The 26,063-nt window shown below is 38.6% G+C and overlaps 1 protein-coding gene across 4 annotated transcripts in view; it reads right to left on the reverse strand.

Moving 5' to 3' along the window:
- Positions 1-331: 331 nt before the first annotated feature.
- Positions 332-26,063, reverse strand: part of POSH (Plenty of SH3s) — an 81,908-nt gene continuing 56,176 nt past the window's right edge. For 3 of the 4 annotated variants that reach the window (XM_068355101.1, XM_068355083.1, XM_068355073.1), the window contains 4 exons: positions 17,489-17,646; positions 7,149-7,316; positions 3,049-3,198; positions 332-2,374 (listed from right to left, as the gene is read on the reverse strand). In XM_068355101.1, the coding sequence (XP_068211202.1) occupies positions 2,206-2,374; positions 3,049-3,198; positions 7,149-7,316; positions 17,489-17,646 (645 nt within the window). In that variant the 3' untranslated portion in view covers positions 332-2,205. The remainder of the gene's footprint in view (positions 2,375-3,048; positions 3,199-7,148; positions 7,317-17,488; positions 17,647-26,063) is intronic. The other variant, XM_068355091.1, reaches the window with a different exon arrangement.

The following is a 26,063-nucleotide window of genomic DNA, read 5'->3' on the forward strand; positions in this document are numbered from 1 at the left end:
CTAAACTACGGCCGAAGCCAATGCGAGTGTTGCTCTACTTGGCAACTGGGGGTCCGTCCTTCCCTCCACCCGTCGGCAGCTATCAGCCGTCCCAGTTCCGCTTGAGTCCGTCTCCTATTAAAGGGCAATGGTTTGTATTTATGTAGGAAGAAATTGTTTTTGCTCATCACTGCCTATTGCCTGGGCTTCCCTGATCATAACTTCTGTGTAGAGATGGGTTTATAGTGCAATGATGTTCCTTACCTAAGTTGCACATTAAGAGACCATTAATTTGATACATTTATCACAACACAAGTTGCTTTGCGATCACTGGAAAATAATGAACATTAAGGTCAAGAACATCCTTTTATTTATTAAGTTTGATGTTAAGAAACGCACGTGTTTCAGGTTCTGATTCTAAAATAAACTGACTATGTATAAAAATTAAATAAATACAGCCAATTTCCATATACAGTATTAAATAGAGACGACAGGACCCTCTTTTCAATGTATTTAAATATAAAATTGGTTGCTTGTAGATAGCATGAACACTTAAAACAATCCTTATTTTCCTAGAATTAAAAAAAAATTAAAACTTATCATAGAAAGTACCCTATGCTGCCTATATAAAGGATATAAAACTGTTTTAACTTTAAACTAAAATTTATAAGTATGAATTGCTCTCAACCCAAAACTGATTGTTAGTTTTCTATTGGAAAATTAGCTTCATCATTACATTCAGATAGATTTCACTATTGGCTAGGTCTTCTGTAAGCTACTTTCAGACAATGGGTGTTAAGGCGGGTTTACACGGTCGAACGACTCGTCGTAAAAGTGTTTGAAGTGATGTTCGAACGTGTGAACGGGGAATTTGGCTGTCGAAGACGTCGAACGGTTCGAAGAAAGTCTGTTCTCGCCTGACTTTTGTGGGCGGGGCTTCATTGTCCACAAACCTTATGCATTTGTGGCTGACTCCACCTCTTCGAGCCATTTGACAAGCAGGTTTAATAACGGGGTTCGACGAATAATTCGTCCGTGTAAACCCAGCTTTAAGGGAAATAGGCACAAACACTAATGACCCATTTACAATAACTCATTATTATATCTAAAAATACTTTTAAACTTTTACGACTTTATAATTATAGTCTTAGTGTAAATTCACTTGCAATTAATGCAAGCAAGTGAATTCTCTCTAATGACTTTACCTTAACTATGTGAACTTAGTTATGTTACACACTGTCTGCACCTCTTACATTTAATCCAAATCTGTTGTACCATCAAATCAAGTCTAGCTGGTTAAGTCATGTGCAGTAATGATATGGCTACAGGGTAATATAAGGCCCATGACTTACATTCTCTAACTATACAGTATTAAATTCTTCAGGAGTACCAGGATTTCCACCTTACTATATTTTCTTATTGCAATTTTTTACTTTCCTACCCAATAAAAAATAAACTTAAATTTATGACAGTATTGGCTATGAGGTAAAATGATCAAAATCAAGTATATGTGTAAGTATTCCTTACAGATTAAGTGTTAGGCAGTGTGTAAGCTGAAATTAACTGGAGCAATAAGGGATACTTTAGAATAATGTACAAATATTTTTACATCTTTACAAAATAAGCTGAGTGTGACTCAATATCTATACTGATTTAAGGTACATGTCATGAATATACGATATATTTTTATCACTTGAAATCTATATATGGCATATAACAAACAATATTTTACATTATTAGCACTTTCACAGAGCAAAATATAATAAACTATCTTACAAAACAAAAAACGAGCATTATCTTAGCCATCACAAAAAGACCTTAGATATTAATAGTTCCCAGAGTTCATTTAACTGGGCAAATAAACTTTTCCAGCAACACTTATAAAATACTTTACCACCTGATTTTAGAAGACTTAAATAAATTTTCAAGTCAACCCCAAGTAAATGTAAATTCAGTTTGTAACAAAATGAGTATAATTTATATACGTAAAAAAGATTGTTGACCCAAGTAATATGAATTACTGTTTACAGCCTAGCCATTTGGTTCGTTTCATGGACAGACAGGTAATTGGAACAATACTACTCACAGCAACTAGAAAAGTATCAAAATCTTGAAAACATCCTATATTTGCTCTTATAAAATCTCACATTACAACCTATTTGTAAATTTCATCCAAAAACTATGAGATTCATTCCTAGTAAAACCTTAAGGTCACAAGATAAGAAGTTAACAGGATTCCACAAAACTAGCTGGGAAGAGGCCAGTCTTCCCTGTACGCTGAAGAGTACCTTTATACCAACCATCCTCTCTCTTCTTGTGCACGTAAATTATGTCTCCCAGCTGAAGTTCCAATTCATATTCACTGTTTGGAGGGTAGGGAACTATACATCGAAACCTGCGAGAAATATTTATTTTATTACTTCAGCACTCCAAAACAAACTAAATAAACTTGTCAATACCCAATTGATGGCCCCCAATTTTTTTTTTGCTAATACTAAAGACTTCAAACTGAGTTGTTATATTGTCAATATTTATTATTTCTAATGTGTAATATTGATTTGCATTCATTTATGATGTTTTGGGTTATAATTAGTTCCTTAAATTACATTAAAAATCTTTAAAAATAAGTGTGACCTTTTATGGACATGTGGAACACAAAGTGTATCCAATGTACTGGTATTTCTTATGGGAAAAATGTTTTGGGTTTACAAGCATTTTGAGTAGTGAAGTCTTGCAAGATTGAATCTCCACCAATCATCAATATACCTTGGACAGGTCACCAGGATATGTTCAACTGACAATGAAATATAGTAAACACAAACTCAAAAAGATGTTACCTTACATAATATACTGGTATATTAAGCAGTGCTGAACACACAAGTGCTTTAAAGATTGGCAAGGTCAAAATTCTACATTAATTTACTTCTATTCAATACCTACTTCATTCCAGAACCTTTTATATTTCAAATATTATAAAGGACTCCAGCTATGTCATTCATCCAGAAAATAATCAAATCAGATAATTGACAGATTGGGATAAACCAAATTATCAAAACAAAAAGTTGTTACCTTTCACGAACAAGTGGTGCAGGCTGCTTTGTGCGACGTGGAGTATCATTTGAAGTATCACCTGTAGTATGTATAGAAGTGGGAGGAGTTGATGAAAGTGTTGAAGGATGATTAACACCAACTCCACTTGTATCTGGATTACTGCCAGCCCTAAAATGGAAATAAAAATTCAGTTGACATGGTATTTCTTAACTCAATGTTCTATGTTAAGAAGGTTTTAAAAAAGCAGCACGAAACAGAAAGTACCATTATAGAGGTCACATATATCTCTGTAGTACGAGAAAACCCATTATGTCAATAGGTTACAATTGTGTTTGTCATTTATAGCATTGAAAAATAACACAAACCCTCACTTTCACTTTTAATGACGACATTATTTTACCATCTTTTTTAACCAAACTAAATGCCATTTTTAAGAAGATGTATCATGTAGCTAGAAAAATAAAGAGCAATCACTTCTTCCAAACAACCTGTTTCACCTGTATTGAAAAGCATCGTATTCTTTTGAAGTTGATTCATATAATCTCTGCATTTGGCCAAGGAGATTATTTAAAGCTTAAATGCAAATGGAGGAAAGTCCCACAGTGTACTATGAAGTTATAAAGTTGAACATCAAAATTGAAAAAATAAATTGGAATTGAGGTAAAGTACAGAAGACTAAATAGCGAGTGAAGCTAGTGGTACAAAAAATGCTTAAAAAACCCTTGAGTACATGTAGTGCCCAAGGGAAGGGGTATTTTAAATATTATGCAGTACTCTTATGGCAGAAATATTAAAAGAAATGGACATAGAGAAGAAATCATGACTTGCACCCTGGGAGGAAAATAAAAATAAGATTTAACATGGTTTAAGACAAGAGAATGTGATATTTAAATGTTTTTTGCACAAGAAGCTTTAAGACAATGTGGTACAAAATGTTTGGAATTTGGTCAAAATTATACAGTATCAAATGATGTTTGCAGTTACTTACATAACCTTTTAAATATCACAATCTCTTGTCTTAAACCATGTTAAATCTTCTTTTTATATCCATCCCATGGTGGAAGTCATATGGCAAGAATTTTCATCTCCTATGTCCATTTTTTTAATATATCTGCCCTAACAGTAGTGCACATTTAAAATCCCCTTCACTTATTCTGCATTCACCTACAAATGAATTCTATGGCATTAATGAGCACACAACTACAATAATTTGTAGCCTTTATGAACAACATTTTGCTTGTTTCGCTATAAAAGAACATAACATCAGTCTCTTCAGGCTACCCACAAGTCACTACTATTCTATATCCATTATTGCTCTGACTGGCTGCTGATTTCCCTAATAACATGTCCAAACATACAAAAGTGTATAACTCGGCCCATTTTGCCATTATTTCCTATATCACTGAACTAGGAGCATCCCAACCCAAGATCAGTGATCTAGGAAATAATGGCTGATGTGTTTGACAGCAAGCAGAATAATGAGAAACGCAATCTTCCTTCATTCCTGTTTTCCTGAACCCAACCTAACTAGTTTACTTTTTTGGTCCCGTGAAATTGATTCACTCGATGGACCTTGATGCTTAGGGAGGTTTAGACCCAAATATTTTTCCCTTTTTTTTTTTTTTTCAATAAAGACTGCTGATTTCTTAGCTCCTAAGTTTATCTGCTATTTTATGTAAGTTAGCAAGGAGAAGCTCTTTTAGCACTTGTAGGAGAATTGATGATGTTGCTCTATTATGTAAATGTGTTTGTGTATATGATGGAATGGGATGTCGGTCTCAGAATAAAGTGAATTGTATGTTGCATTAAATAAAAACACCATTAGTAAAGCAATAATTCAGTCTGAACTTTACTTTACCAGCAAGATAATGTGATTAATGCAAGTTAAAGTTATCTTAACATACTGTACAAGTGAGGAATAGTTTCTTTAACTGGTACAAATGACAAGCCAAGCTTCAGGTTGGTCACAGGTTCTGTCTAAAAACAGAAGAAAGCTTAGAAACGTACATAAACACAGATGCTAGCCTTGTACTTTTAACTATAAAATTAAACCTTTAAAGGCAAATCTGTCATCCACACATCAGAATAAGAGAAAAAGTTCTATCCCTGCACAATATACACGTAGAAGGGATGAACATACCAGTAATACAGTATACTAAAAAAAATCATATCAGGAAAGACACAAAACATACCTAAAACATCCCGATACCCGAATGATCATAAAGAACAAGCCCTCCATATACTCAAAAATGAAATATCAGACCAAAAATTTAAAAGAACTGCAACTTTGAAGCAACATCAGTAGTACGAGATTTGACGTAAGGTCCACTGGGTTCGTGTTACCATCCTTCTCACATTGTGTGGACATCAATACATTTATTGTTATACTGTATTCTTCCATGCTGTGCCTACTATTTCCTAGCTTTATTAATTTACTTTCTTGTACCAGAATTTCTACATTGAAGTTGTGCAACATTCCCACACTGGGTGGTTCAAGGATGGAAGAATATACAGTAGATAGAGAATATTTTTTGTGGTTAGGTTGAAAAGTTCAAGCTTCACAGTTATTAGCAATGTGACCTACATATAAGATTGATCAAAACATTATGTGAAGTTTCGAGTAAAGAATGCAATACAATACTGTACCATTAACCCTTTGAGCACCAGCCCCTTACAGAATGATTAGGCCCTCAAGCCCACTTCATTTTTAAACTAGAGGGGTACTTAGTAGAGTGCAGACCTCTGCCGCGGCAGCTTATTTCTTGACCTTTGACCTTGACCTCAAATTTAATAATTTCCAGCTTTCTAGATAGCAGTTAATCCCTGCAAGTTTAATCACTCTACGATTAAAATTGTGGCCATGAATCTTTTCACAAACAAACAGATACATACACAAACAGTGGTTAAAACATTACCTCCATCCAACTTCGTTGGCAGAGGTAAAATTATTTGACTTGACCCATCATAGCACCAAACCATACAAGATAGGACTTTTTAAAACATTTTTTTATTGTATAGCTGATTAAATTCCCTTTCCATTGATATATAATGTTTCACATATTTTGTAAAATTTTCATATATGTTAATAAAAAAAAAAACGAAAGATAAACACTGGTAATTACTGGACGTAAATTATGTCATTTGGTGCCGAAGGCGGTAGTTTTCACCTGACGTAAATTATCTTATGGTGCTCAAAGGGTTAAGAAAGGTTCATATACCTAACAATAGTTTCTACATGATATAAGGCTCTCTATGATTAATGGGCTTCAGTTGTGAAAATATTTTTTTGTATAAAAATAATTTCTAGTCAGTGTAAAAGGCTAGATTTTTTTTTTAGTTTTTTCCCCATTCTCATCATTCCTAACCTCAATATCATATCATACAGCGTATGTATAATGCCAAATTCTATGTTACATAAACAGTATCATTATCAGGAACCAAAAACTTACAAAATAAGTACAGTAACTTAAATAAAGGTGAGTTATGGAAAGTTAATGAATAAAATATTTGATTACTCTAGTTGAAACATACTTTAAGATTAGCAGAGACTGGTTGCATTTTCTGTCATTATGCATGCAAAGAGAGCTTACAACTACAGTAACAAATTCCCAATGGTTGTACAATTTCATCATTAAGTTTGAACCAAAATTCTGAGGTGAAATCATGACTTAAACCTAGTGGCATACTTTTAAATCATTACATGCAACCATTAACTGCCAAATTCAAGACATTTTTGTTTCCAAATTCCACACCATAACAGCAATATAGATTTAGATGAAAACATATTAATCCACAACCATTCATGGTCATAAACTACAAAAATGCTTACCAAAATTAGGCAGAATCTACAAAATCAAAATATTAAAGCAAAAACAATGTTAAAAGTATCAAAAAGACAAACAGGTACAACATTAACAATCAAAATGCCAACAAAATACGAAATATTCCAGACACCAATCAAGTACAGATTATCACAAGAAAAAATTCCCAATTTAGTTAAAAATGATTAAAGCATTTAGTGCTAATTCTACATAAAAGAAGTCACCAAAATTTTGATAGCACATGTTGAATAGCAGCTCAACTCACACCAAAGCCTCGTTGTAGGTTAGGCTACATACCTGCCTCGAAACATAAGGCTGGAGAGGATGAGACTAGGTCGATCACGGGACCTAACGCGGCAGGAACCCCCCTCAGCACGCAGCTGCGACTTGGGACTAAACCCTAAACTTGTAACCAACACACCACCTGTACCCTCACCTACAAGTGTGCCTGGGCAAGACCCTGATCTGTACCCCAGACACCACCAAAGGGAGTGAAGCAAGCAGGCAACAATTATTATGCTCCCGCAAGAGCAAGCTCCAGCAAAGATGAGAGGATGCCACTTAAAAGAAACTTAAACCAAAAATTCAAGTCCTCCACAAAAAAATTGAAAAACAACATAGGTCATTAACTGAATTCTTATTTTTCCTTTACAAAAGAGGCAATCAAATCCTTTTGTTAACCATCAGGATTATCAAAATCAGTAATGAATTATACACCTTAATACTATACCTAAGAATAAAATAACCATCACCAACTATTGATAACACCTCATCCATCAATAGAGTATAATCAAACTCTTTCTTTACCACTAGTTACACTATTCTGTTTTCAGCCAAAACGTAACATTTCTGTACTTTCAAGAGCTGCTTACATATAAATTTAGCCTATGATTCTAACTGGAAAATCTACATTAAAGAATAGAGAAAGATTTTCCCTAGACAAGCTTTTACACCAAATACACCAAAAATACATCCAGATGAACTACCATCAATACATAAGCTTTTCTAGGTTGGCAAGATCACTTGATTTTCAAGCTATCTATATATATGTCTAAATTGCCTGTATTTTCTGGGGGAAAGTACAGTAAATTGATTCAAACTTAGAGACAAAGAAACATAAATTAGAATGATATTCAACAGACTTGTCTAGAATTTTGAGACTTTCAGAACTATCAAAAAGGGTCTAATCATTAAATTAGGTTAATCATGACTTCTGCCAAAATAAGAAACAACTACTTTACAGACAAGCAGTAAAAATTAAGAAAAAATTTGAAGAGACTAAAATTTTCTTAATACAATACCCTTCAATATCAAATTCCGTCTGACCCATTGGAAAGTTCCCTTAATAATACATATTTCTGCCCAGCCGAGGACTCTAACCTATGACCGATAGAAATAAGAATAAACTATAAATTGTTTAGACCACAGCTGAAAAGACAAATAAGAATTGATTGCGACTCTGCTACATTTAATCCTGTTGAGTTTGAATTGTTACTTAAAATCGAAATCAACTCATCTCCACCATTACAGGTGATTGATAAATATATAGCACTTGGCCATGTTACAATAAAATTATCATAAAAAGGATAAGTGTTATATACTTAATCACCAGTAATGGCGGAGATTGGTCATTATTATCATTATTATTATCACTAGTTAAGCTACAACCGTAGTTGGAAAAACAGGATGCTATAAGCCCAAGGGCTACAAGGAAAAATAGCCCAATAATTAAAGGAAATAAGAAAATAAACTACATAAAAAGTAATGAATATAAAATATTAAATATTTTAATATCAGTAACAGCATTAAAATAGCTCTATCAGTAAAGGCATTAAAATAGATCTGTCACATATAAACTATGAAGAGATACATGTCAGCTTGTTAATCATAAAAAAATTTGCTGAAAGTTTGAATTTCTGAAGTTTTCCAATTCATCTGACTGATCAGTCAAACTCGAGATGGATTTTACACGAGCTAAAATTGACACTTCTTGGCGATCCTATCAGTGTAATTTTACTGGTTTATGCTTAGAGGTTACACCATACAGAGTTTGTTCACCTCCACTGCAGTTTCACTTACATTCCTCTAACAAACCATTTCCAAATGTTATACAGAAGGTCATCAACTTACAAACTTAATTGGTTCCAAGACATTTAAGTAGAATTGTTTGTAAGTCGAATTTTCTTAAATTTTAAACTAGGGTAGGCCTAACATGAATCCCATGCCTATGATTTCCAACTACAGAAAACAACAAATTGTCAGGTTTCATATGAAATAGATATCAAGTTATTACAAATGTCATTTTGCTTATTGTATTAAGTGATGTACTGTAATATTGATTACAGAATCTTTCTTATTTTTAGTTGGATTTGAATTGTATTTCCAAATTTTTGTAAGTTGAGGACCTACTATTCACTTGGTTACAGGGTTAACCATTGGGGAAAAACTTGACCGCACACATGCGCGCGCACGCACACACAAGTGCGCACAAAGACACGCACGCACACACACATGCACACTCGCGCGTGCACACACACATGCACACTCGCGCGTGCACACACAAACACGCGCACATGCATACGTACACATACACACACACGCACAAAGTTAAGCCAACAAAATATAAAATGGAAGAGATGATTCAAAGTTTAAGGGGAGGGGAATTATCCTCTTATACGAATGATAAAAATAGTTGCCAGAGATGAGTATATCTGATGTTACCCATTCATCATGTCTTTAAAAACTTTTTGTAAAACTGAAGTGTGTGATTTTATGCAAGTCAAAACAATTAAAAACTCATTTGTATTATGTGGAAATACCATAAAATTTTGAATTAAAAGAACCTTAAGTAAAGGATTATAGAATAAAAATTTTACACAAGCCTTCGTTAGGCAAGGTTGGCACGATGACTTTCTCCTCCGAGACATCACACATGTCTTCTTCCATAACTCGTTAATAGAATAAAATTTAATATCTTTAGCCCTAACAACATACAGCATCCACTAACTTATGATGTTGCTGTTATATCTAGATATAACATTAAATAAAAATTAGATTCACATCTTTTTGTGTTATTTGCAATTCTTCTTGATTCTTGGGACAAATGCCAGCCGCTTGAGTTACCGTCATTTGGTGTTCTTATATATTCTTGGCTTCCATACTGATTGTGCTAACCGATGAATTGCAGTAATGCATATCTACATTTTAAATTAAAAAAAAAAAAGGATCTTATTGTTGCAATCATATCAATTACAATAGAAGTCCTTTGAAACGACTCCCTCAGGACTTTGATGTTTCCTGATAATCAAAAGTGCCGTTGTATAAGGTGACCCCTTAAAACCTTATTAAAACCTATTATATCACCCAAGTGACCACAAACAATTCACAGACAAGTTAAGACACAGAAGGGAAACAATATCACCTGCTTAAAACAGTTAGAGGATAAAAAAAGGAATTAACATTTATTGGCTTAATCCTGCAACCTTGCATCCTGTACAAAACCAAAATTTTCCCCACTCCCACTAAAATTATTTCATCATGTACAGTATTTCGAGTATTATGCGAGTTCCTTTTTTGAGACCAAATCATAATATACAAACCTCTTATCCCAAAAATCTTTAACCCAACTTCTAGTTCAATAAGTTTAAAAATCAAATGAGAATGATAAAGCTATCGTTAGTAATGCATACGCCTATGAGCAACAGAGCAAAAAAGCTGATTCAGCAGATTTCCTTGCATCTCTACTTTCGTACGATAGTAAACAATTAGCATAGTTTTCACTAAGGACAGAAGATCGACAAGGAAATATACCGTTAAATTCAAGCAACTACTGTAGTTGTAGCTGAAGCTTGGAAAACAATGCTCAAGCTGTCTGACATTGGGGAAACCTGCATCTAAAACTGTTTAAGGAACTAGTTGTAGCTAAAGCTTGGAAAACAATGCTCAAGCTGTGTACAAAACTGGAGAAAAACAAAATGAAAAATGAGTTGATGGTGCATTCAGTTTATGGAAAGGTAAACCAAATTGCACAAAAACTATCTAAAGAATTAAAAGAAAAAGTTTACTAATTTCCTTAGCTTTGAAATTCAGCACCGCAATGCTAAAGACTATAAAGTAATCGTGCATCAGCAGGAATGATGAAATACCCTTAAACATCGATATGCCATTGAAATCGGTTTTAAATAAATTATGAGAAAAAATATTTTTACTAAAATGTTATTTTCATTAGTAAAATAAATTTTTGAATATACTTACCCGATGATCATATAGCTGTCAGCTCTGCTGCCCGACAGAAAAACCTACGGGCGGAATACGCCAGCGATCGCTATACAGGTGGGGGTGTACATCAACAGCGCCATCTGTCAAGTAGGTACTCAAGTACTCGATGTCAACACAGAACCAATTTTCTCCTCGGTCCACTGGGTCTCTATTGGGGAGGACGGGTGGGTCCTTTAATTTATGATCATCGGGTAAGTATATTCAAAAATTTATTTTACTAATGAAAATAACATTTTTCAATATTAAACTTACCCGATGATCATATAGCTGATTCACACCCAGGGGGGTGGGTAGAGACCAGCATTACATGTTGACATTATTATGAGCTAAGTATTCCGTATTTCATTTTAGCAGTTATTCAAAATAACAAACATAAAATAAATAAGTACCTGGTAAGGAAGTCGACTTGAACAATTACTCTGCCTTTTTAAGTACGTCTTCCTTACTGAGCCTCGCGATCCTCATAGGATGCTGAGCGACTCCTAGGAGCTGAAGTATGAAGGGTTGCAACCCATACTAAAGGTCCTCATCAAAACCTCTAATCTAGGCGCTTCTCAAGAAATGACTTTGACCACCCGCCAAATCAAGTAGGATGCGAAAGGCTTCTTAGCCTTCCGGACAACCCAAAAACAATAATAAAACATTTCAAGAGAAAGATTAAAAAAAGGTTATGGAATTAGGGAATTATAGTGGTCGAGCCCTCACCACTACTGCACTCGTTGCTACGAATGGTCCCAGAGTGTAGCAGTTCTCGTAAAGAGACTGGACATTCTTAAGATAAAAGACGCGAACACTGATTTGCTTTTCCAATAGGTTGCGTCGAATATACTTTGCAGAGATCTATTTTGTTTAAAGGCCACGGAAGTTGCGACAGCTCTAACTTCGTGTGTCCTTACCTTCAGCAAAGCTTGGTCTTCCTCATTCAGATGGGAATGAGCTTCTCGTATTAACAGTCTGATAAAATAGGATAAAGCATTCTCTGACATAGGCAAAGATGGATTCTTAACTGAACACCATAAAGCTTCAGACGGGCCTCGTAAAGGTTTTTAAAAAGAACTTAAGAGCTCTTACAGGACATAATACTCTTTCTAGTTCATTTCCAACCATACGATAAGTTTGGAATATCGAACGATATTGGTCAAGGCCGAGAAGGCAGCTCGTGTTTGGCTAGAAAACCAAGTTGTAGAACATGTAGCCGTTTCGGATGAGAATCCGATGTTCTTGCTGAAGGCATGAATCTCACTGACTCTTTTAGCTGTGGTTAAGCATATCAGGAAAAGAGTCTTAAAGGTGAGATCTTTCAGGGAGGCTGATTGAAGCGGTTCGAACCTGTCTGACATAAGGAATCTTAGTACCACGTCTAAATTCCAACCAGGTGTAACCAAACGACGCTCCTTCGTGGTCTCAAAGGACTTAAGGAGGTCCTGTAGATCTTTATTGTTGGAAAGATCTAAGCCTCTGTGACGGAAGACTGATGCCAACATGCTTCTGTAACCCTTGAAAGTGGGAGCTGAAAGAGATCGTTCTTTCCTCAGATATAAGAGAAAGTCAGCTATTTGAGTTACAGAGGTACTGGTCGAGGATACGGATACTGACTTGCACCAGTTTCGGAAGATTACCCACTTCGATTGGTAGATTCTAAGGGTGGATGTTCTCCTTGCTCTAGCAAACGCTCTGGTTGCCTCCTTCTAAAAGCCTCTAGCTCTCGAGAGTCTTTCGATAGTCTGAAGGCAGTCAGACGAAGAGCGTGGAGGCCTTGGTGTACCTTCTTTACGCGTGGCTGACATAGAAGGTCCACCCTTAGGGGAAGTGTTCTGGGAACGTCGACTAGCCATCGAAGTACCTCGGTGAGTCATTCTCTCGCGGGCCAGAGGGAAGCAACTAGCGTCAACCTTGTCCCTTCGTGAGAGGCGAACTTCTGCAGTACCTTGTTGACAATCTTGAACGGAGGGAATGCATATAGATCTAGATGTGACCAATCTAGTAGAAAGGCATCTATATGAACTACTGCTGGGTCCGGGATAGGTGAGCAAACTATTGGGAGCCTCTTGGTCATCGAGGTTGCGAAGAGATCTATGGTTGGCTGGCCCCAGGTGGCCCAAAGTCTCTTGCATACATCCTTGTGGAGGGTCCATTCTGTTGGAATTATTTGTCCCTTCCGACTGAGACAATCTGCTAAGACATTCAAGTTGCCTTGGATGAACCTCGTTACTAGTGAAAAGTCTAGACCTTTTGACCAGGTGAGGAGGTCCCTTGCGATCTCGTACCATGTCAGAGAGTAGGTCCCTCCTTGCTGGCATGAACTCCCAAGCTGAGAACTTCTCTCGTGTCCTATCAGACTCTCGCTCTATAAGCCAGATAAAAAGAAGGGAAATCAAAAGGCTGTATCCCTAAAACTCCTCCTGGTGCAAAAAACCAGTCGCCTAGCCGACGTAACGCTCTCTAGGAGAGCGAGAGAGCACTAGCTTAACAACAACGGCTTCGAAGTAGCTAGGCCTAGTGTAAGTTCTGACGTGAGGCGAACGAGGAGCAGCAGTTACAAGATCCGGATGAAGATCCTTAAAAAATCATCATGATTTAATTAAAGTCCATAGGAGGCTAAGCAGCTTAAGGCTCCTCTCCAAATGACAGAGTCCTCAAAGGAATATCAGTAGGAGGGAGAACAGCACTTTCTCATCTACAGGAACCTTGTCCGAGAAAAGCTAGGTTATCTCAGTGAGGGTCTCACTGGTGCATTAGCAGCAGAACAGAAGGCAACGTTATGTAACTGCTTGACAGTCTGTGAACTGTCAAAAACTGAACTGTCAACCACAACAGGTGCGTGAGGACATACAGCACTGGTGCATTAGCAGCAGACCAGAAGGCAACGTTATGTAACTGCTTGACAGTCTGTGAACTGTCAAAAAACTGAACTGTCAACCACAACAGGTGCGTGAGGACATACAGCACTGGTGCATTAGTAGCAGACCAGAAGGCAACGTCATGTAACTGCTTGGCAGTCTGTGAGCTGGCAACAACCAAAGCTGTGTGGGGAAGCCTCAACTCCTGACTGACTAGTCTGCTGCGGGCGAGTGGCGGTAACCACAGTGGGTTGCGGAGGCTGACGCACCGTGTCAAAACACGGCAGCTTAACTCCACCCTCCTGTTGTTGTGGTAGCACACGCACGGCAACGGAGGGTTCCGTGCGTCTGTGAACGTCAGCATGCGTCTGGCAGGGTCGACTGCGCATGGGTGGAGGAGCTCTCACAGCTGGAGTGTGGGAGCAGGCAGCCACAGCGTCTGCTGGGCGCACAACCGTGGTAGGTTGTAGGCTAACGGGTGCGTCTGTGAACGTCAGCATGCGTCTGGCAGGGTCGACTGCGCATGGGTGGAGGAGCTCTCACAGCTGGAGTGTGGGAGCAGGCAGCCACAGCGTCTGCTGGGCGCACAACCGTGGTAGGTTGTAGGCTAACGGGTGCAGCGTCAACCTTCTGCGCACGATACTCCTGCAAAAAAGATGCTAACTATGTCTGCATAGACTGTAGCAAAGACCACTTAGGGTCTACAGCAGCAGGTGCGGCAAAAGACGGTGTTACTGCCTGTTGCGGTACCGCTTTACCTCTCTTAGGAGGTGTGCAGTCATCGGAAGACTGCAGCGAGTCCGAACTGACCCAGTGGCTACACCTGGGCCGTTGGACTTGCGCGGAAGGGACCGACTTGCACTTAATAAGCTGCGAGACCATGGTCCAAGGTTTCTTACGAGAAACCTCTTCCGCAGACGAGAAGTAAATGGGCTCTCTCGTCTTTGTGTGGGTGGGGCGATCTTGGGTAGATACGCCCGAAACCACGGAGGGAAAAAACGTCTGTTCGTTGATCAAGGCCTGACGAACCCATAAGTCGTTCGACATTACTTCTCCCCTGGGCTTGGGAGCTTGCAAGAGGTCCCGGACTAGGTGAACGACAGGCACGAACAGACGAACCCTCGGACGCAACACTGTAACACTTTGCGCATATCACTTTATCACTTTGATTTTCTGTTTTGCACTTATTTCACTGAAATCGAAACTTTTACTGATTTCTACCTGAAACACGCAATCCTACCCTTCATTAAAAGGTAGTAATTGCGAAAACAGTCGTATAATGCAACAGAAAACATATATAAAGATAAAGAATTCAGTGGCTGGGAAAGAGACTAAACACTATTTCAAATAAACTACGTTTACAATCTCTCACCGCACATAGCCTGGGAACAAGAATAAAACCAAAGAAACGTTTTACCTTCTTCCCCTACAGCGACTAGGGAGGAGAGTAAAACGAGAACAACGTTACCGGCTTGAACGAAACGTTTTTTCTCCTCTCTCTCTCTCCGTCTCTATCTCTCTCTTTCTCTCTAGATTTCGCACCTGAGAGAAGAGCCCAATTATATATCGTCAAAACATGTTATTTGCTAAAGGAAAAAACTGAAAGGTTTTCCAAATAAAAAGTTCCTTTAATTTAGAATTTAAACCATTTAAGCTAAGAAAGAATGAACGAAACGCTAGAATCGGTTTACTCTTACTGCAAAGTGAAACCGTGATACACTCTCTATCGTAACGATAGAGCGCATGTGGAACGTCCTGAACGTCAACAACTGCGTAGACTAAAAAACTAAACGTTAGTTCATCTTTGAAAACAGTACGAGACTATCAAAGAAATTCTTTCATAAAACATTAAATTTAAAAAGTTTTAAATTCTTTAAAGGTTAAATACGATATAACGGGCTCAACGTTGATTAACTTCGGTTCCAAGTTAGGACCGCCTACTATAAGGAAAGGTCGCATATAAACAAAACATAAAAATTTATATGTTTATAATAAAAGGAAAGTTAATCGAAGAGGCCTAATAAAGGCGGAGAGATATAAAATATATAGGTCTATAACGTGTTAAGCAAAATTACTAAAAACCTAAACACACTTCCGTCTAAGGGAAGGGTCGGCCATTTAAAAGTGAAAGAGAGTCCATACTCTCTTTGTCACCATAATTAAATCTATCCAAAACGAGTTCAAGTTTTGAAATGAAGATAAAACCCCTGCATAGCGAAAGCTCAAAACTGGAATAGTGTACTTCACCAAATAGTTGTGAAAACAAATCCAGTTAGTAACAGCGTATTTAGTAGGTCTTGCCAGTGGCACGACAGAGAGAAAATTGGTTCTGTGTTGACATCGAGTACTTGAGTACCTACTTGACAGATGGCGCTGTTGATGTACACCCCCACCTGTATAGCGATCGCTGGCGTATTCCGCCCGTAGGTTTTTCTGTCGGGCAGCAGAGCTGACAGCTATATGATCATCGGGTAAGTTTAATATTGAAAAACAATAATTTTATACGCTAAAACAACAACGGTAGTTCAAGTGATAATTATTTCTTTTAGCAAGTGAAAAAAATCCTTGGGCAGCTTGCCTTAATCTACCGATTTGGAAAGCATAAGCAGTAGTCTTGATCATGTTATAAATGTAAATAAAGGAAAATATGTATGTTCGCATTTTATATTTCGTAATACGATACTAATGCAAATTTTACATGCATTATTATTGGATACAGTGAATTTGTTTCCTATCTTTAAATGCTTTAAAGCAATTGTTTTCCATTTACTGTTTGTCTAACGTACCTTACAAGTAAGGTATTGAAAATATAAGATAAAGTGGTGTAGTGTAAAATTACACCACACCCAACACACTATTTATTCATTGGAACCTGATGAATGGAAAGGAGATGTCACTGTTGCTTACAACAGCTGAAGCAATACCAGATGTTGGAGGGTCAGCTGATGTTTTGTTTGTGTGCTCTAGCAGAAGTCGCACACCAGTTACTTTATGATTAATGTAAATAAGTTTTTATTTACTGTACAAATATATATAGCACTACTCCTTTTCATCTACTTTACTCTTAAAAAAAAAGAAAAAAAAAAAACCTGATTGAATAACCAGGGGTCCACATTAGTCCGAGTTTAGTTTAGGATTTTATAATTTCTACACAAAGGAATATCTGCTTAGCGTTGAATATAAGCTACTTGTTAAGAGATCGGACATGTGGCCGAGGCAGACATAAAAGACTATGGACTATGGCCTATGTTCCATGGTACTACTAACATTGTTATGTTTTTATAATGACTGCAGTGTCTGAAGACCATAAATTTTGGCTTATGTGAGTAATGGGGTTAAAATGAACCAATCACATTTCCAACATTATAGTTCAATTAATGTTTCATACATACAATTCTGAAATTAGCTCTTACTTTCAATACCTACTAGTAATTTGCATTAAACTAAGCTCCTCTACAATGAAACCAACACTTCAACTATCACCTATGCTTTCTAAATTCTACAATTTAAGATTCTTACCTCGTATGAACGTTAGACGATACAGTAGAATCTTCAAAGACAGGGTTATCCATTGAGTAAGATGGGGGCGGTGATTTACTTTTTCTCTTCCCACTGCCAGTAAATTTTCGCATTAAACTAATTCCACCACTCGTGCCACACCTTTCCTTGGAAGTTTTCTGGAACAAAGAAGCTTATCCTCAAAATTTTCAGTGTCTCACAAATAATAGATGGCATGTAATTACTCAATCAAATATATAAAATGTAAGTCCTTGAAATAACATAAGCAAACCACGAAAATTAATGTACAGTAGGGTCCCGAATTATGCGAGAATTTGGTCGATTAATGACCTCGTGTAAATGGAAAATCGCGAATTTCGAAACACACAACTAACAGAAATAATTCCATTGCGGCCATGGCAACCAGCAATTTGCCTTTTCAAATGTGTTTACTACCCATTTCCATTACTTTCTTTGTACTATACTGTATTTCTTTATAATATCAAATTGTTCTTGTAAATAAATAAAACATTTAATATACTTTAAAGATATAATAACTTGAAAAATGGTTAAAATTACAACCAGGATAGGTGTAAACACCATATATTTCCCGTTATAACACAACCCAAAATACAGACAAATTTTAATGTTTGTCATATCTATTGTATAATACAACTGGTGAATAGCAAAACCATCACTCTATAGACTAGCTTGTTGTATGATTGAAAATCCAGAAATATCAAAATAAAGGCGATTTTATATCATGCGTTTCCTAAACACGCTAAAAAGCACAATAGAAAACGACAACCAATGTTTTCTTTACGTTTATCTCTGATCACAACGAAGAAACAGACGCATTTATACATCTGTGTTTTTGAATTGACAGCAATTTTACCAAGTATAGATTATATGTTGAATTTGTTATTACCAATGTTTTACTTAATTTTTATTAGAACTTTTAAATAAATGAAATGAATGCCATTTATGAAATGTTTTTCTTTATGATGCCGCCTGAAACGGAAACCTTCCATTTGTTTACGCTCCATCTTCGATCATAATAAACAAACGAATGCATTAAACACACATGATCTAAGTCATAACTAATGATATTACAAACATTTAGTAAACATTATGTTATTACAAATATTTTACCTACCGTATCCTTATAAATTCCTAAATTCGTAGCAAAGCTGGAAATTTTTTTTTCCTTATGTGTTTAATCCACAATAGCAAACTGCCGCTAATGACAGAGTGATAACTTACAATAATTCTAAACTGTTACGAAAGATAATTGTCCTTTCCATATCCAAAATACTTTTCCTAACTTCAGTTATAAGTCAACTTGTACCCACCTCAATTATGGATCCATATGCAAAAAAGGTAAAAGAAGAATGTACTAGGCCTATTTTTAAAGTCACCGAACAATTAGGTTACCGCTATAACGTTCGATGTGAGAGAGAGAGAGAGAGAGAGAGAGAGAGAGAGAGAGAGAGAGAGAGAGAGAGAGGGGGAGAGAGAGAGGGAGAGAGGGATGGTTTTAAAGTACTAAACAACAAATATGATAGGTTATAACACATTGGTGTTTATGTAATATTAACTGTATAGATGGTTTGAATAAGTTAAGAAATGGTGTAAACAATTATTTGTTATTGTATTCGCGCGGAAGCTAGACATCAGCTGATGTGATCACAGCCAAAAGTAAAACAAAAATAAGTTAGCAATACTCGATTTTTAAAACACACCCGAAATTTAACAACATAAGTACATGTTTTATTATAGCCCAATTGACATTTAAAGAGTAAAAATTTTCTGGAATAGAATGGTGTTTCCTAAAAAATAGTGGTTTGCGGACGAAATCGGTTACCGTATTTTAAGCTATGATTGAAATGGATGTATACACGTTATAATTTTTTCGTTTTGCATTTAATTGACACTTCAAGAAAACCGATTTTGGTTTCTTCATCTATTTTTAAGTATTGTATAACGAGAGAGAGAGAGAGAGAGAGAGAGAGAGAGAGAGAGAGAGAGAGAGAGAGAGAGAGAGAGAGAGAGAGAGAGAGAGAGAGAGAGAATCAGCTGTTGTAATTGAATGTCGTGTTTTTGTTTCGTGTACCCCCTGAAGCGAGGAATTGATCGCCACAACTAACAATATTCATGTTAATTTCATTCTTAAACTCAAGTTGCCATATGTGAACTATGGTTTTATTTCTTACGGAGAGAGAGAGAGAGAGAGAGAGAGAGAGAGAGAGAGAGAGAGAGAGAGAGAGAGAGATTTCTGCCATCAAATCTCTCTCTCTCTCTCTCTCTCTCTTTCTCTCTCTCTCTCTCTCTCTCTCTCTCTCTCTCTCTCTCTCTCTCTCTCTCTCTCTAGATTTTATTTTACCGTCTACTCTACAAAACCAATGTTTGCAAATCAAATGTATACTGTTTAAAATATGACAAAATATTGACGACTCGTACCGAAGTTTAGGCTATTCACTGCCGATAAACGAACCCAGTCTACTCGTGAAAACCTTGAACCCCCAGAGGGAAAAATAAGGCTTTTTAATATACTGTACTAAACAAAAATAATGCTTTAATATACCATCATTAACACTACCATTACAATTATCGTAAGGTTGGAGAAAGATAAAGATTGCCGAAAACAGAACCACATTTCTGTTTACATTTTGTCAGCTGGACTCGCACAGTTAACAGTTGATTTCATTGTTGATGTGGAATTTTATCCTTAAATAGGTTATTCATTATGAAATTATGTTAATGAAATGTAATGTTGATATTGTTTTGTAACATTTATTATAAATCACCGTATTTAGGGCTACCAATATACTTAAAAAGACAATAGATTTGATACATTTTGTAGTGCTTGACTCGCGAACTTTGAACAGCCTCGCAGATACAGAAAATTTATTTTTGAAAAATAGCGATCGCGGAAAAGGGGAATCGTGTAATTCGAACACGCTTAATTCGGGACCCTACTGTATGCGAGTGGTAAATAAATGTTTACAAAATAATAAAAAAAAAATGCTCATTCAGTATGATACCTTCCAAAGTCGGTATGGATCTGACTACTGTACTAAAAAATCTTTAATTGTCGAGTTCACACTAATGCAACAGCAATTATGAGGTTTCAGCCTCACACATTATCGGAAGCTGTACTTGTTTGTACGTGAGAGCACTGTAACATTTAAGAATATTTTGTATATTTCATATGAACATATGGCACTTAATCTCGCACACCAAGCAACCCTTCAGATTGGGTCTTAAGGCATCAAAGCACACCCTTAAATGTTTGCCAGTAAAATTCTCGAAGGGCATACAAAACACAAAAAGGAGTTTTGACAAAGGAAAAACCTTTAATGAGATAGGCTGTGTAGTTTCCAAGGACTTTCCTGTGAAAAGATAGAACAGAAAATCCAATACTGTACTAAAATTACCAAAGAAATATTATTTCCACTGCTCTAGGGCCAGTGTATCAACGTGCAAAGCACGAACTCACTGTGAATAGGCGAAACCCACAAGTTCTGGCTCATTAGAACTTGCCGTAAAAACCTCAGTAGCTGAAAACTGTCTGCTATGAGTGACACCATACACGGCGGCCTAGATAGGATCCATCCTCCCAATCATTGTTGTGTCCCTATGCCAAAGCATACCCTCAACCGTCATTTGGTTATGGGTGTAAAACACATCTATAAAGTCTATTGAGTGTCTTCTAGAACACCACAAGTATTAAGTACAGTACCTGAATTCATGTCTTTTCTTCTTATTGTGAATTAATTAATGAATAAAAGGCAGGCTTTGGCTTAAGCACCGAGAGTTAAGTAGAGTGAGTTTATTTTCAATTGTTTGCTTGGCCACTGGCTCGGTTGGTGCCGTTAGATTTTATACATGTCTTTCCCTTTCAGTAGGGCCTTACCACAAGAGCCTTCCTTGGTAAGAATATTAAATATCAACGCAGTCTAATTCTTTGAATCATTTATCCATTCAAAATCTATCCATTAGGAACCCTTCATGTGCATATTGTGCCATAAATTTCTTTAGCACACTACAAAACCTGATAGTCAATAGTTTACTTAATGTTGATATATCTTAACATTGAGCATGCATCCAGCATATGTGCAAAAATGTTATTTTTATTAATAAAATAAATTTTTGAATATACTTACCCGATAATCATGTAGCTGTCAACTCCGTTGCCCGACAGAATTCTATGGAGGGATACGCCAGCTATCACAATACTAGAAGGGGGTGTACTTACCAGCGCCACCTGTGGCCAGGTACTCAATCATTTGTTGTTGACACCTCCTCAATTATTCCTCGGTCCACTGGTTCTCTCTGGGGAGGAAAGGGAGGGTCGATTAAATCATGATTATCGGGTAAGTATATTCAAAAATTTATTTTATTAATAAAAATAACATTTTTCAATATTAAACTTACCCGATAATCATGTAGCTGATTCACACCCAGGGAGGTGGGTGAAAACCAGTGTACATGATTAAAGGATAGCTAAGTATCCCAAAATTTCATATAACAGTTATCTCAAATAACAATGAAATAATAAGTACCTGGTAAGGAAGTCGAATAGAACCGTTACTCTGCCTTTTATTTAAAGTTCGTCTTCCTTACTGAGCGCAGCGTTCCTCTTGGAGGCTGAATCAACCCAAAGGTGCCAAAGTACAAGGGGTTGCAACCCTACTAAAGGACCTCTACCAAACCTTTAACCCAGGCGCTTCTCAAGAATGAATAGACCACCCGCCAAATCCAAGGATGCGGAAGGCTTCTTAGCCTACCGTAACAACCATAAAAACAACAATAAAAGTATTCAAGAGAAAGGTTAAAAAGGTTATGGGATTATGGGAATGTAGTGGCTGAGCCCTCACCTACTACTGCACTCGCTGCTACGAATGGTCCCAGGGTGTAGCAGTTCTCGTAAAGAGACTGGACATCTTTCAGATAAAATGATGCAAACACTGACTTGCTCCTCCAATAGGTTGCATCCATAATGCTCTGCAGAGAACGGTTTTTATTAAAGGCCAACGAAGTAGCTACAGCTCTTACTTCGTGGGTCCTTACCTTCAGCAATGCAAGGTCTTCCTCCTTTAAGTGAGAATGTGCTTCTCTGATCAGAAGCCTTATATAGTACGAAAGCCCATTCTTGGACATGGGTCTCGAGGGTTTCTTGATGGCACACCATAAGGCTTCTGACTGTCCTCGAATAGGTTTAGACCTCTTCAGATAATATTTGAGAGCTCTGACAGGGCAAAGAACTCTCTCTAGTTCGTTACCTACCATGTTGGAGAGGCTAGGTATTTCGAACGATCTAGGCCAAGGACGTGAAGGAAGCTCGTTCTTTGCTAGGAATCCAAGCTGAAAAGAACATGTAGCTGATTCGGTTGTGAAACCAATGTTCTTGCTGAAGGCATGAACCTCACTGACTCTCTTAGCTGTTGCAAGGCAAACGAGAAAAGCAGTCTTGAGGGTAAGATCCTTGAAGGAAGCTGACTGGAGAGGTTCGAACCTAGATGTCATAAGGAACCTTAAGACTACGTCCAGATTCCAGCCTGGAGTGGAAAGACGACGTTCTTTAGACGTCTCAAAAGACTTGAGAATGTCTTGAAGGTCCTTGTTGGAAGACAGGTCCAAACCCCTGTGGCGGAGGACTGAGGCCAACATGCTCCTATACCCTTTAATCGTAGATGTTGAAAGGGATCTCTCATTCCGAAGATGAAGAAGGAAGTCAGCTATTTGGATCACAGAGGTATTGGTAGAGGATATTGAATTGGCTCTACACCAGCTTCGGAAGACCTCCCACTTAGACTGGTAGACTCTACGAGTGGAAATTCTTCTAGCTCTGGCAATCGCACTGGCTGCCTCCTTCGAAAAGCCTCTAGCTCTAGCGAATCTTTCGACAGTCTGAAGGCAGTCAGTCGAAGAGCGTGGAGGTTTGGGTGCAACCTGTCTACGTGTGGTTGACGTAGAAGGTCCACTCTTAGAGGTAGAGTCCTGGGGAAGTCGACTAGCCATTGACGTACCTCTGTGTACCATTCTCTTGCAGGCCAAAGGGGAGCAACCAGCGTCAGCCGTGTCCCTTCGTGCGAGACGAATTTCTGCAGAACTTTGTTTATAATCTTGAACGGAGGGAATGCGTACAGGTCGAGATGGGACCAGTTCAGAAGAAAAGCATCTACATGAACCGCTGCAGGGTCTGGAACAGGGGAACAATAAAGCGGAAGTCTCTTGGTGATGGAGGTGGCAAACAGGTCTATGGTAGGTTGACCCCACAACGTCCAAAGTCTGTTGCACACACTCTTGTGGAGGGTCCATTCCGTGGGAATGACCTGATTCCTTCTGCTGAGGCGATCCGCTGAAACATTCATATCGCCCTGGATGAACCTCGTGACCAGTGTGAGGTTTAGACCTCTTGACCAAATGAGGAGGTCCCTTGCGATCTCGTAAAGGCTCCTCGAATGGGTCCCTCCTTGCTTGGAGATGTAAGCCAAGGCTGTGGTGTTGTCTGAATTCACCTCCACCACTTTGCCTAGCAGGAGGGACTTGAAGTTCAACAGGGCAAGATGGACTGCTAACAGTTCCTTGCAGTTGATGTGGAGTAATCCTTGTTCCTTGTTCCATACTCCTGAGCATTCCCGTCCGTCCAAGGTCGCACCCCAGCCCGAGTCCGATGCATCCGAGAAGAGATGAAGATGGGGGGTCTGGATGGCCAATGATAGACCCTCCTTGAGAAGAAGATTGTGCTTCCACCACCGGAGAGTGGTCTTCATCTCTTGGTTGATAGGGATAGAGACTGCTTCTAGAGTCGAGCCCTTGTCCCAATGAGCTGCAAGATGGAATTGAAGAGGGCGGAGGTGGAGTCTCCCTAGCTCGACAAACAGGGCCAGAGATGAGAGGGTCCCTGTGAGACTCATCCACTGTCTCACTGAGCAATTGCTCCTCTTCAGCATGCTCATGATGCACTGTAGGGCTTGGTTTATCCTGGGGGCCGATGGAAAAGCCCGAAAATCCCGACTCTGAATCTCCATTCCCAAGTACACAATGGATTGGGAGGGAATGAGTTGAGATTTCTCTATATTGACTAATAGACCTAGGTCTCTGATTAGATCTAAAGTCCAAGAGAGGTTCTCCAGACAACGACGACTCGTGGAGGCTCTCAACAGCCAGTCGTCTAGGTAGAGGGAGGCTCTGATGTTCGATAAGTGCAGGAATTTCGCTACATTCCTCATCAGATGAGTAAAGACCATAGGAGCTGTGCTTAGGCCAAAACACAGGGCTTGGAACTGATAGACAACCTTTCCGAAAACGAATCTCAGGAAAGGTTGGGAGTCTGGATGAATGGGAACGTGAAAGTATGCATCTTTCAAGTCCAACGAGACCATCCAGTCCTCCTGTCTGACCGCTGCTAAGACCGACTTGGTCGTCTCCATTGTGAACGTCTGCTTGGTGACATACTCGTTGAGAGAGCTGACGTCCAGCACTGGTCTCCAACCTCCTGTCTTTTTGGCCACAAGAAAGAGACGGTTGTAGAAGCCCGGGGATTGATGGTCCCGGACTATAACCACTGCCTTCTTCTGCACAAGTAGCGACACCTCCTGTTGCAATGCTAGCCTCTTGTCCTCTTCTTTGTAGTTGGGAGAGAGGTTGATGGGCGATGTGGTCAGAGGCGGTTTGAGGCAGAATGGAATCCTGTAACCGTACCTCAGCCAACTGACAGACTGTGCGTCTGCACCTCTCTTCTCCCAGGCTTGCCAGAAGATCTTGAGCCTGGCTCCTACTGTTGTCTGGAGAATCTGAGAGTCAGTGCTTTCCCTTAGATGTCCTGGGTCCTTTCTTAGACTTGCCCCTGTGAGAGTCTGGACGGGAGCTTCCTCGGCTGGGGGCTCTACCACGAAAGGGCGGTATGAACCTAGTGGCCGGGGTATCAGCCACTGGAGAGCGATAAGTCTTGGGGACAGAGGTGGTAACCTTAGACTTACGAGCCGATGAAGCTACAAGATCGTGCGTGTCCTTCTGTATCAGGGCAGCCGACAAGTCCTTAACTAGCTCCTCGGGAAAGAGGAACTTTGAGAGTGGAGCAAAAAGGAGCTGTGACCGCTGGCACGGTGTAATGCTGGCTGAGAGGAAGGTACACAGTTGTTCCCTTTTCTTCAAAACCCCTGATACAAATAACGACGCTAGCTCACCCGATCCATCCCTGATAGCCTTATCCATGCAGGACATAATTAACATGGCAGAGTCTTTGTCCGCAGGAGATGTTTTCTTGCTGAGGGCTCCCAGGCACCAGTCGAGAAAGTTGAACATTTCGAAAGCTCTGAACAACCCTTTCAGAAGATGATCCAGGTCTGAGAAGGTCCAACAAACCTTCGAGCGTCTCATCGCAGTCCTCCTAGGCGAGTCCACCAGACTTGAGAAGTCAGCCTGGGCAGAGGCAGGAACTCCCAAGCCTGGTGCTTCCCCTGTGGCATACCAAACGCAACCTTTCGATGCGAGCTTCGTTGGAGGGAACATGAAGGAAGTCTTGCCCAGGTGTTGTTTAGACTGAAGCCACTCCCCTAAGGTCCTTAAGGCCCTCTTGGAGGATCTA

This window comes from Palaemon carinicauda, chromosome 2 (assembly GCF_036898095.1).
Source record: "Palaemon carinicauda isolate YSFRI2023 chromosome 2, ASM3689809v2, whole genome shotgun sequence".
In the NCBI taxonomy this organism is placed as follows: domain Eukaryota; kingdom Metazoa; phylum Arthropoda; class Malacostraca; order Decapoda; family Palaemonidae; genus Palaemon; species Palaemon carinicauda.